The sequence below is a fragment of the Bufo gargarizans genome, chromosome 8 (assembly GCF_014858855.1).
Source record: "Bufo gargarizans isolate SCDJY-AF-19 chromosome 8, ASM1485885v1, whole genome shotgun sequence".
Lineage (NCBI taxonomy): Eukaryota > Metazoa > Chordata > Amphibia > Anura > Bufonidae > Bufo > Bufo gargarizans.
The window spans coordinates 60,663,031-60,675,478 of record NC_058087.1 but is presented as its reverse complement, the minus strand read 5'-3'; the positions used below and the strand labels follow the sequence as shown (position 1 = coordinate 60,675,478).

The 12,448-nt window shown below is 42.8% G+C and overlaps 1 protein-coding gene across 1 annotated transcript in view; it reads left to right on the top strand.

Moving 5' to 3' along the window:
- The window catches only part of LOC122945723 (putative methyltransferase DDB_G0268948), a 217,187-nt gene extending 209,871 nt beyond the window's left edge, over positions 1 to 7,316 (top strand). Inside the window, exon 7 of the mRNA XM_044304885.1 lies at positions 7,206 to 7,316. Coding sequence (XP_044160820.1) covers positions 7,206 to 7,293 — 88 coding nt within the window. The 3' untranslated portion in view covers positions 7,294 to 7,316. The remainder of the gene's footprint in view (positions 1 to 7,205) is intronic.
- The last annotated feature ends 5,132 nt before the right edge of the window (positions 7,317 to 12,448 follow it).

Here is a 12,448-nt window from a genome sequence, read left to right as displayed (position 1 = left end):
AATATGACCGCAATTCATGCTTTTTAGTTAGACCCATGTTGAGGAGAAGGCCCAGAAAAATTTTAATTTCGGAAACTTGGACTGGTTTCCACCAGAAAGGCTGGGCATAATAGCTTCCCGGGTTGGCGGTTATAAATTGTGTGGCATACCGGTTTGTTTCGGCCACGACTATGTCTAAGAGCTCCGCAGTCAAGAACAGCTCAAAAAATCCCAGGGCCGAACCGATCTGAGCTGTCTCAACCCGAACTCCAGACTGGGCGGTGAAAGGGGGAACTACAGGTGCGGCTGAAGTTGGGGACTGCCAATCAGGGTTTGCCAGCACCTCAGGGATTCTAGGGGGTCTACGGGCCCGTCTTTGGTGCCAGGTTGTACGGCAGTGCTGGTACTAGGTCCAGGGAGGGCTGCGCTGCTGGTGTATGCCTCACCACATAATCCGACAGCGCCAGCCCCACTCTGCTGCCCTTGAAGCGGATCCTGCGCAACCTGTGGTCTAGCGACACGGGGCCGGGTACGCCTGGTGCTATCAGGGACCTCAGCCTCCTCGTCCGAACTTTGGGTCAGAGTGCCACTGCTTTCTACAGGTTCATATTCTGACCCGCTAGATTCGGCAGATGAGGGTTCCCATTCCTCATCCGACTGGGTCAGAAGCCTGTAGGCCTCTTCAGAAGAATACCCCCTGTTTGACATTTGGGCAACTAAATTTAGGGGTATTCCCTGAGACTACCCAAGAAAAAAAGCAAGCCTGTCTTACAAATTGGAGGCCAGCGAAGTACCGGAGGCCGCTGCAGTTGATAAAAAATATCAAAACAGATTTTTTTATCGCCGCAGCGCGTGTAAAGTGAATGTGCAGTGATCAAAAAATATATATTTTTTGTCACTGCGGTGGGGCGGGTGTGGGCGACCGATCAGGCCTGATCGGACAAACACTGCGTTTTGGGTGGAGGGCGAACTAAAGTGACACTAATACTATTATAGATCTGACCGTGATCAGTTTTGATCACTTCCAGAAACTATAAAAGTACAAATGCTGATTAGCGATACGCTAATCAGCGAATCAGTGACTGCGGTGCGGTGGGCTGGGCGCTAACTGATCCCTAAACTACCTAACCAAGGGGCCTAAACTATCCTAAAACCTAACAGTCAATACCAGTGAAAAAAAAAGTGACAGTTTACACTGATCACTTTTTTCCTTTCACTAGTGATTGACAGGGGCGATCAAAGGGGTGATCAAAGGGTTAATTGGGGTGCAGGGGGTGATCTGGGGCTAAAGTGTAGTGTTGGTGCTACTCACTGTGAAGCCTGCTCCTCTGCTGGATCCAACCGACCAAAAGGACCAGCAGAGGAGCAGGGCAGCCATATAACACATCATATTTACTAATATGATGTGTTATCTGGCTTTTGATTGGCTTTTTTAAAAATCATCAGCTTGCCAGCCGCGATCATTGGCTGGCAAGCTGATGACGCGACCCCCCTTGTAGAAATGCTGGCCCGCATTGCGCATGCGCGGGCTGGCTAAGCGCGTCATCTCGCGTCTCACGAGAAGACGCGTATATGCGTCAGTCTGCCTGCAGCTGCCGCCTCCGGACCGCGAATCTGCGATAGGCGGTCCGGAGGCGGTTAAACTGATGAGAATAGTACTACAGAAAATACCACTCATATCAAGTGTGACAGTAAATTGCACGGCGCAGACGCAGTGACCGTGGATTCAAACAAAGGGGAGGGAGCCAGCGTTTTTTGAACCATCTCCCCATTCGAAAAATCTATTAAATTCACCTTTCGGGGACCCTTGGTGTTGTACGTGGCTGGGTGGAGGAAGAAACCTTCAATTACATCAACGGGACATGGCTAGCTTGGTATCCAACCTTGTGCAAATGGGAAGTTTGCTGTTGGGCAAATGGACTATTTGCGGTTGTTTGCGGTGCATTAAAAGGGGAGTTTGGTCTGTCAATGTCTGTGAAGCGGGCGTAACCCTTACACTACCTGATCGATACAACATCATACCTGATCGTATACACACACTGGATGTTTAAAACCACGCTGTTCAAAAACATTTTGGATTGTTAAGTGATTTATGCCCTTTATGGATTAAAATCCAACTCTGCGTCAACTATTTAATTTTCCATGGGAGTTTTGCCATGGATCCCCCTCCGGCATGCCACAGTCCAGGTGTTAGTCCCCTTGAAACAACTTTTCCATCACTACTGTGGCTAGAAAGAGTCCCTGTGGGTTTTAAAATTCGCCTGCCTATTGAAGTCAATGGCGTTTCGCCCGGTTCGCCCCTTCCGCGAACATTTGCAGAAATTTGGGTTCTCCGTTCGCGAACGGAAAATTTTATGTTCACGACATCTCTAGTGGTGTACACGCGTTGAACCAGTGTCTGTAATAATTATTCTTAAATATAGGAGTATGTCTTTTTAAAGTGCTTTTCTTGTATAAATAAAACGTAAATTTTCTTCTTCTTAAAGAAATGTAATATTTGTCCTCTTTTCGAGGGGATATTTAATCCATTAGCGTTTAGCGAAGCACATCTGAGTTCTGACATTATATGATATGTAAGATGATACACCTTCAGTGAGAAACTAACTGCTGAGCGAAGTTTCTAATAAAATGCTATATAAGAGTGGTTTGTACTCCTCTTCAAGAAAGAGAGAAAGTAGTATCAAGAAAGACAATATCTGATCCTTAGATAGATTTCTTAAGGATCAGAGGTATAAACACACCATGATTTAAGTGTGTTACTGTAAGGGGGGAAGGAGAGTGTTTAAAAAAACACAATGAAATACTATAAGTAACGCTAGATAAACAGTTACAACAAAAAATTTAATGAGATCGTATTGCTAATTAAATTAAATTGAGGCTTTCTTAGCCAATTTTTACAGCAAAATAGGGCTGTATATAACAAGGGTATAGATATTCAACCATTATATCCCTTATATTGTCAAGGATATATAGCTAGGCATAAACATCAAAACTTATCAACAATACCTAGTTTAAAAGTAATAGGAGAAAAAAAAAAAGGATATGTGTTAGCATCATCCTGGAGTGAAGCATCTGGGTGCTTTTCTAGCTGTTCTGGAGAACCGAGAGTTTTGGACTTCTCCTCTTCTCTGTTTTGGCGTGGAGACAGGTTCCCGTTTATTGATCTTGGGGAGCTTTGGATAGGAGGTCGACTGTTCATCTGGAAACCACTCTGGAAAGTCCAGTTCCTCTAGGTTTAGTCTGGTCAAAGCTGAGGCAAGATCGTCTGGGGTCCGAATGGTAATTTGTCTGCCATTGTGTGTAAAAAGCAGGCCAAATGGGTATAGCCACTGGTATTTTATATTTTTATCTCTAAGCGCTTTGGTTAGGGGCATTAGCTGTCTCCTCTTTTCTAGAGTGAGTTTAGAGATGTCTTGAAAAATTGAGATGTCTCCTCCATCAAATTCTATCTTGTTTGCAAATCTAGCTTGATTTAAAATTTCTTCCTTCAACCTAAAGCTCAGGATATAACATAAGATATCTCTGGGAGAGTCTGATGGCACGTTTCTTGGGCGAAAGACTCTATGGGTCCTTTCAATGCCTAAGTCGAAGGGTTCTTCTTTCCCAATTAATTCCAAAAAGATGGATGAAAGAGTTGATGTGATGTCTTTATCCTCTACAGCAAGCATCCTCAAACTGCGGCCCTCCAGCTGTTGCAAAACTACAACTCCCAGCATGCCCAAACAGCCTACAGGTATCATCCTACAGCAGGGCATAGTGGGAGTTGTAGTTTTACAACAGCTGGAGGGCCGCAGTTTGAGGATGCCTGCTCTACAGTTTCTGGGAGTCCTTTTATTCTTAGGTTATTGCGCCTCAACCTATTTTCAAGGTCATCAATGTGGAGGCATAAGTCCTGAATTTCTTTCTGTTGAGCTGAGATTTTTCCTTCCAGGAATGAAGAATGTATTGTGATTTTTTTTCTGTAGCTTCTTCTACAGTGTTTATTCTCTCAACTATTTGCTTCATATCAGATTTAATTTCAGATAAATCACTTTTGAGTGTGGTTGTTAGATCATGGAACATGCTTTTAATATTTTCCATAGTTGGTAAATTTTTGATGTATTGACTCAAGTCCTCTTGGCCCTGGATAGACTCCTCATCCTCAGTGTCCGAGCCTGTTATATTATCTGTAAGGTACTTATCAAGGCCGATATTAGCATTTTCAGCATTGGGCTCTGCAGCTATTGTAGTATGTTTTTGTAGTTTTAGCAGACTCCGGATGTCATTTGGGGGTCTTCCCCATTCTTGTTAACTCTGATATTCATTTAGTCTTGCCCATTGTAAGGGAAGGTTGTGTGTCAGGCGTATGAAAGATAGGTCTGAGTCAGGATAGTAAGGAATAACTGCTGAGAAACTCTGTATTCAATGAAATAGGGTACTGTGTGGCTGAGTATATCTTTTTTATTTATTTATTTATTTTTATGTTATATCATATTATAGACCTGTTACTCCCAGGATCTCCAGCAGGATGAGAGTGCTTTAGCTCATCGTGTAATATTTGTCAGTAGTTATGCAGCAAAGATTATAAATGAGCACTGAACAAAGGTTAGATACTATATAGGTTTTACAACCGCCGACTCCAGTCGAATATTCTATGTTTTCTGTACGGGGGACAAGGATAACTGTATGTATATTTATAAAGTAGCGCAGCTGTAGTTGCAGTCACTTATTTCAGAAGGTTTTTTGGCTGATGAATATCAAAGTCCCATGAGAGTTATTCAGGGATAAGCTGAGATTACATTCACTTGAATTCTTTGGATTTGTAGTGAATTGGCTAATTAGCTTCTTGTTTCACAGCTTCCCAGAAGCCAGATTTCTGCAGACACTACTAGATAAAATACTTTAATTCAGATTGAAATTACAGACAAGTGCAGATTACTTTCAATTAGATGCCTAGATCTGCTTCCTTTTGTGTCAGGTTCCGGTCACAGGAGCGTTTTTTAGTCTTTCACAGTAGGTCCCTATTTGTTTATTCTATCTTTCACCTCAGCTGCGGCTGCTAGTGGAGGCTTATGGTGAGTGGACCGGGCTTTGCAGCAATTGTATGGCTGCTTATATCTTCAAGCCGGCTGCAGGACCAAAAAGGAAGTTCGGCACCTGGCTCCCAGCTCAACGCGGATTTAGACACTGATGGGGCAATCACTGGCCCCACTTGGGTACCTTAAGTGAATTTCGTCCAGTCCACTTCAGTATCGGCATCCGTTCCGGTTCACTATAAGGTGCTGTGCGTCGCAAGCTTGGTAAGTCGGCTCTTAACTTCTTCAGCCTGTTTCGGCTCACGGACGGAACTACTTTCGCCGGGCACATACGCAGATCAGGACCTGTTGAGTCTGTGTCTGTCCTTAAGAGTCTGCTGAGCTCTGCAGGTTCATCAAAAGCAGTGCAGCAAAAAAAAAATTTTATTGCCCACAAGTCACAAAAGATTCTGAAAGTGGTTCCTGTTCACGTCTATGCATCTTTGGGCAGGTCGGATTCTGTTGGCTGATACTGCTTGTGATGCTGCGGATAGTGTTTGTAATGTTCTCCTTGAGTTCATCCAGGGGATGTGGATTGTTAGCACTTTCTGTTTTAAATTTCCCAACATATAAAAATCGCATCTAGACAAATCTGTGGAACGTGTGGTGGCCATAACTCATTAGTCACAGTTCATGAACCGGTGCCAGTAAGTTCTGTGAGGTGCGGCATGTGCAACGGGTGGCCTCCCCCCAGGGACCTTTTATTGCGCATCCCAGGTGTAAGAAATGCTGAGTGGTATGTTGCGGCCTAAAATGTCTCTTTAAGTGTGTCACGGTGCTCCTACTTGGACACCACTGGACTCTCCAGGCTTTGGCTCTGAAGAAATATATAGGGGGAATAATTGATGGATTTGAAAGAATAACTTGAGTCCAGACCTTGAGATGAAGTTCAATGGCAGCTTTACTTGAATAAACGTTTCTCCAAACAGTTTCAGGCTTTGTATTGGTTCCAGCAGGCTTTAGCATTAAACTGGCAGGCAAACTCAACTCTGCTATATCTTTCTCTCTGACTCTGCTGTACTGACAGGCTGGCTGTATAACTCAGCTTCTTCTGTATGCTGCACTTCTTCTTCCCCTAGCTGGGGGTGAACTAGACTAACTCTAACTGGTCCCCACCCTTCCTGCAGGAAGTAGGACTAGCCCACATCTCTCCAGATGGGGGTTAGAATGGAATGGTAAGTTCTATTCTATCTAAGATAGCACTGTCGTGTTTGCTGCCATCTGGTGGTGAACCAGGTATATTACATGAACATAACAGTTGCAAACAGATTAGGAATGCACAGTGTATAATACCCACCCACCATTCGTGTTCCTGACACTAAGCACCAAATGCCAATTGTCTGGTGGTGAAGTGGTGTTTTGTGAGTTAAATAGGGATTTTCAGCAGACTAGAACCTCGAATTCTGGGATATCATGTGACCTGATAAATGGAACCAAGCTTTGTCGGTCATGAAGTACAGCAGTGGGTCCAAATGTCTGTCAGCAACCAAGTACAGTAATTTACGTGTTTAGCTTTGTCAGACTCTTTCGGTTCCTGCACACACGTTATTTAGTACGGTTTCAGGTTCAGAGATTTCTGCACTTGCTGACATGTCGTTCGTGATACACCAACTTGCTGAGACTGTCTTTGAGTTGAATTTTGGGGCTACATGCAATCTGCTGCTGAATTTTATGCACATCAGCCATCCTGCTCTATGTAGGCATCGGTTTGGCGCCATTTCTGAACCAGACTCTGAATAATACCAGGTTTAGCTGGTGGTTTTGTTGCTGGGTTTTTATTGGCAAAGGTCTCTTGCGTTTCCTTAATCGATCTGCTTCGCACATAGCCTTCCACAATCACTATTTGCTGGGCGAACACCATCTTTCTGACACAATAGGCCAGTTTTATCAAATTGAATAATAAATCAGCCTTAGTTGCCTATAGCAACCAATCAGAGCTTAGCTTTCATTTCTTACAAGGCTCTGAAAAAATGAAAGCTGTGCTCAGATTGGTTGCTATAAACAATTAAAACAGATTTACTATTAGGCAATTTGATTGTATATGAAAAACAACCTATAAAAAAAGATGCATTTTCTTTTGGAAGACCTACATCACAGTAAAAAGTTTATTAAGCATGTATAAGATACTGATGCCATTTCTATGATGTTGCTGAATAAATCTTATTGTTACAGATTCCGAGAGATACTTGGAGAAGAGGCTGATTCTGTCCGGCTGAATGTGCTTGTAAAACACTACTGTGCCTTTGCTTGCAAACATTAAGATGGAGACCTGCTGAATCTATAAATAAGAAGTCTTCTTTTTTCATATTATCCTGAACAGAACGAATATGAATAAAATAAAAATATAATTAAAGAGCATGTGTCCGCAGCTTTGACTATCCCAAACCGTTTGCATACCTAGGAGAGCAGTCCAAAATAGACATTTTGTGGAGCTTTTATTAGTTCATTCGTTTTATTTTTTTAGTAGTGTCTATATGAATTTCATTCTGCCAGTTTCTGGCCAGGAGGGGAAGGTTTACTGTGAAGTGCCATTTGCATTGAGCTACTTCACAGACCCATCACTCTGCAGGGAATAATCACTATAATTGTCTGGTGGTTGGATGGTACAGATGTGACTCAGAGCAGTGGATGGGGCTGTGAAACAGCTCACTGAAGAGATCACAGCACCTCACAGTGAAACACCGCCTCCTGGGCAATTGCAGGAGCAGATCCTGGCAGAATAAAAGTTAATATTCACACTACTCCTGATAATAAAAGCTCCATAAAGGCATGCTTGTCTTTGCATGGTCAAAATTGCTAACAGGCTCCTTTCATTGTCATTTAGAATAACAGATCACCATTCTAATCTTTTAGTTTAACCTTTCCCTATTTTTTTTTAAAGAAAGGTTAGATAGACAGTGGCATACAATGTCACTGATGAGATACACTAAATTGCAGTGTAGGAGAAAATTTAAATTGGTTTAGGGTGGGCTGGCATTGGTAGAATCCTGTTACCAACAGAAAATTAGATCAGCCAGAATGAACATATGATATTTTATATTTTCATTTAACACAGTAAATGCTTAGTGGGATCAAAAGTCTGTGAGATCTATCACTAATAGGGTTCAAAGCTACACATAGGAGAACACTGTTGTGTAAGTCGTGAACGAGGAGGGCTCCCCAGTATACAGCAGGGCCACGCGGGTTTGTACTTTTATTCCTAACAAATCAAACCTAGGTAACACCACAGAAACAACAGTATGGAAATACAGGGAGTGCAGAATTATTAGGCAAGTTGTATTTTTGAGGATTAATTTTATTATTGAACAACAACCATGTTCTCAATGAACCCAAAAAACACATTAATATCAAAGCTGAATATTTTTGGAAGTAGTTTTTAGTTTGTTTTTAGTTTTAGATATTTTAGGGGGATATCTGTGTGTGCAGGTGACTATTACTGTGCATAATTATTAGGCAACTTAACAAAAAACAAATATATACCCATTTCAATTATTTATTTTTAGCAGTGAAACCAATATAACATCTCAACATTCACAAATATACATTTCTGACATTCAAAAACAAAACAAAAACAAATCAGTGACCAATATAGCCACCTTTCTTTGCAAGGACACTCAAAAGCCTGCCATCCATGGATTCTGTCAGTGTTTTGATCTGTTCACCATCAACATTGCGTGCAGCAGCAACCACAGCCTCCCAGACACTGTTCAGAGAGGTGTACTGTTTTCCCTCCTTGTAAATCTCACATTTGATGATGGACCACAGGTTCTCAATGGGGTTCAGATCAGGTGAACAAGGAGGCCATGTCATTAGATTTTCTTCTTTTATACCCTTTCTTGCCAGCCACGCTGTGGAGTACTTGGACGCGTGTGATGGAGCATTGTCCTGCATGAAAATCATGTTTTTCTTGAAGGCTGCAGACTTCTTCCTGTACCACTGCTTGAACAAGGTGTCTTCCAGAACTGGCAGTAGGACTGGGAGTTGAGCTTGAATCCATACTCAACCCGAAAAGGCCCCACAAGCTCATCTTTGATGATACCAGCCCAAACCAGTACTCCACCTCCACCTTGCTGGCGTCTGAGTCGGACTGGAGCTCTACCAATCCAGCCACGGGCCCATCCATCTGGCCCATCAAGACTCACTCTCATTTCATCAGTCCATAAAACCTTGTTGACTATTTTGAATGAAACGCTTGATTGTTCGATGATCACGCTTCAGAAGCTTTGCAATTTTAAGAGTGCTGCATCCCTCTGCAAGATATCTCACTATTTTTGACTTTTCTGAGCCTGTCAAGTCCTTCTTTTGACCCATTTTGCCAAAGGAAAGGAAGTTGCCTAATAATTATGCACACCTGATATAGGGTGTTGATGTCATTAGACCACACCCCTTCTCATTACAGAGATGCACATCACCTAATATGCTTAATTGGTAGTAGGCTTTCGAGTCTATACAGCTTGGAGTAAGACAACATGCATAAAGAGGATGATGTGGTCAAAATACTCATTTGCCTAATAATGCTGCACTCCCTGTATATGTGTTTACAGTTCTGGGAGCACTCACCCTGGTGCTGCGCCACTCGCCAGAATATGTAGTGAAAGGTGTTTCCCAATTTAACCATACCGTAGGCAAGACCGTGTGTACGAATGCCAGAACTATATTATCGCCTTTTAGCGTTATAGATCCGCTGTAGTGCCTGCAAAACCATTCGCCAGTGGCCCAGCACAGGGTTCACAAATTTATCACCCAGCAGAGTATCAGACCCAGACCTACCGGAACCTCTATAGACCAAAACACCACAGAGCAATACAGAGATACGCAGATTTGGCTTATAACTCCAGACGCAAAGTCACTGTCCATGTCCGACCGGATGAACCTAACGCTGTGCCGTGCACAGCAGTGCCTACAAGTCGATACTGTGCCGCTGAAAAAGAACAAACCTAACTGGTGGCGTGCACAGCAGTGCCTACAAGTCGATACTGTACCGCTGAGTCAAGTTGATCTTTACCTTTAGCGTGCATGCTGTTCACGACTCACCAGATCCGGATCTGCTATGGCTCACGGCACCAGCGGAACCCTTCCTTTCTGAAGTCATCAAAGGGAAGCTATTGCTACTGGTATGAATCCAGAACTCCAGCACAGCTCCTCAGAGAAACAATCCTTTCACTTAATATTCTCTCTTAGGCCTCATGCACACAACCGTTGTTGTGTCCCGTTCCGCAAAATGGGGTTCCGTTGTTCCGTGATCCGTTTCCGTTTTTGTTTCCATGTTTCTTCCTTTATTTTTGGAGGACCAACAGACATAAAGGAAGGGAAAAAAAAGTCTAAGACAGGTTTGCCATGCAAATGATAGGAATAAAACGGACGTGGACGCACGGATGACAATCTTGTGTGCCTCCGCGTTTTTTAGCGCTCCCATTGACTTGAATGGGTCCACAAACAGTTTTCCGTGGACAAGAATAGGACAGGCTATATTTTTTTGACGGACTGGAACCACGGATCACGGACGCGGATGGCAAACGGTGCACTATCCGCATTTTCAACGGCTCCATAGAAATGAATGGGTCCGCATCTGAAATGCTAAAATTGGCGGAAACGGACGCGGAAACAAACAACGGTCGTGTGCATGAGGCCTTAGACTCCTGCAGCACAGACAGAGTCTCTCACTTCCTGCAGCCTTTGAACACAGTCCATCCCAGCTCAGAAGGGACACAGCGGCATCTGGTGGATGAAGTTAGTACTATTGGCAATAACAGTCTATAAGTTCCTAACACTGAACTAATGCAGCCTGTGTGTTTCATAGGGGCACCCTGTAAATAATCCCAGTTCACATGAAGGTCCACTTAAGGGTATATCCTCATCCTCTCACGGTTGACCAATAACAGTAACGATTGTATTATTTTCATTGTCCTTTTAAATAAAATAAAAAAGTGTAATAAATATATTTATGATAGTTTATTCATTTGTAATCTTGTCTATTACCCTGGTGCTTTCAATGGCCCAAATTTACCTATGTGAGTGCAGCTAGACATTGTTGTTGTAACATGCGGCAACATTTGGCACATTTTGGCATAAGATGCCATTGTGGTTTCTTTGAGCTTAATTTGGCACATCTATTTTAGAAAAATCCTCTGCACCTAGCTCACCAAGAAAGTGTGGTTTATCAGCAGGGTAGTTTTCCGCTTATATTATTTACTTTATGATATCCTAGTATGTATGTTACGGCACATGCCTGGATACATTGCTTAAGGTAATTAGTTGATCAAATTGCATCACATGTGGGAATGTTTTATGATGGGTTAGTATGGGTTTATATTGTGGGTGTAATAGGCATGAAGTTAATACAGAACGAGAAGCGACTATGGAAAAGCATTGGCGTGATGGATGGATTAGTGGTTAGTATTTACCTTTATTACATTTTGACTTAGGCTATGTACACCTTTGGGGACAATTTTTTTTATGATTGCATTTTACTCATTTTGGGCCTAAAAATTTGTGTTGATCGAGCACCAAAGTGCTTGGGTGTTCGGGTGATCGGGCCGAACACCTCGGGATGCTCGGGCGCTCTACCGAGCACCTGAGCACAATGGAAGTCAATGAGAGAACCTGAGCACTAAACCAGGCACCCCCTGCTCTGAAGAGGGGAGGGTGTCTGGTTCACATGAAAAGGTCAGAAATTGATGGAAACACCACTGAAATCATTCGGGAACAGCATGGGGAGGATGTCTGGATGCATCTTGGACTCCCAGGTCGCTGCTGGGAACAATGTTGTTCGAATAGTAGCCACTTTTACAGACTGACAATAATACGCACCAAGCCAAAGATAAAATCGATTTTAGAGAAAAATTGTTAAGAAACATTCTTTCCTATATACAGTGGGATGCGAAAGTTTGGGCAACCTTGTTAATCGTCATGATTTTCCTGTATAAATCGTTGGTTGTTACGATAAAAAATGTCAGTTAAATATATCATATAGGAGACACACGCGGTGATATTTGAGAAGTGAAATGAAGTTTATTGGATTTACAGAAAGTGTGCTATAATTGTTTAAACACAATTAGGCAGGTGCATAAATTTGGGCACTGTTGTCATTTTATTGATTCCAAAACCTTCAGAACTAATTATTGGAACTCAAATTGGCTTGGTAAGCTCAGTGACCCCCGACCTACATACACTGTCTCAGAGATTTCAGCTGTCTGTTTCCACAGTTAGGAACATATTGAGGAAATGGAAGACCACAGGTTCAGTTCAAGTTAAGGCTCGAAGTGGCAGACCAAGAAAAATCTCGAATAAACAGAAGCAACGAATGGTGAGAACAGTCAGAGTCAACCCACAGACCAGCACCAAAGACCTACAACATCATCTTGCTGCAGATGGAGTCACTGTGCATCGTTTAACCATTCGGCGCACTTTACACA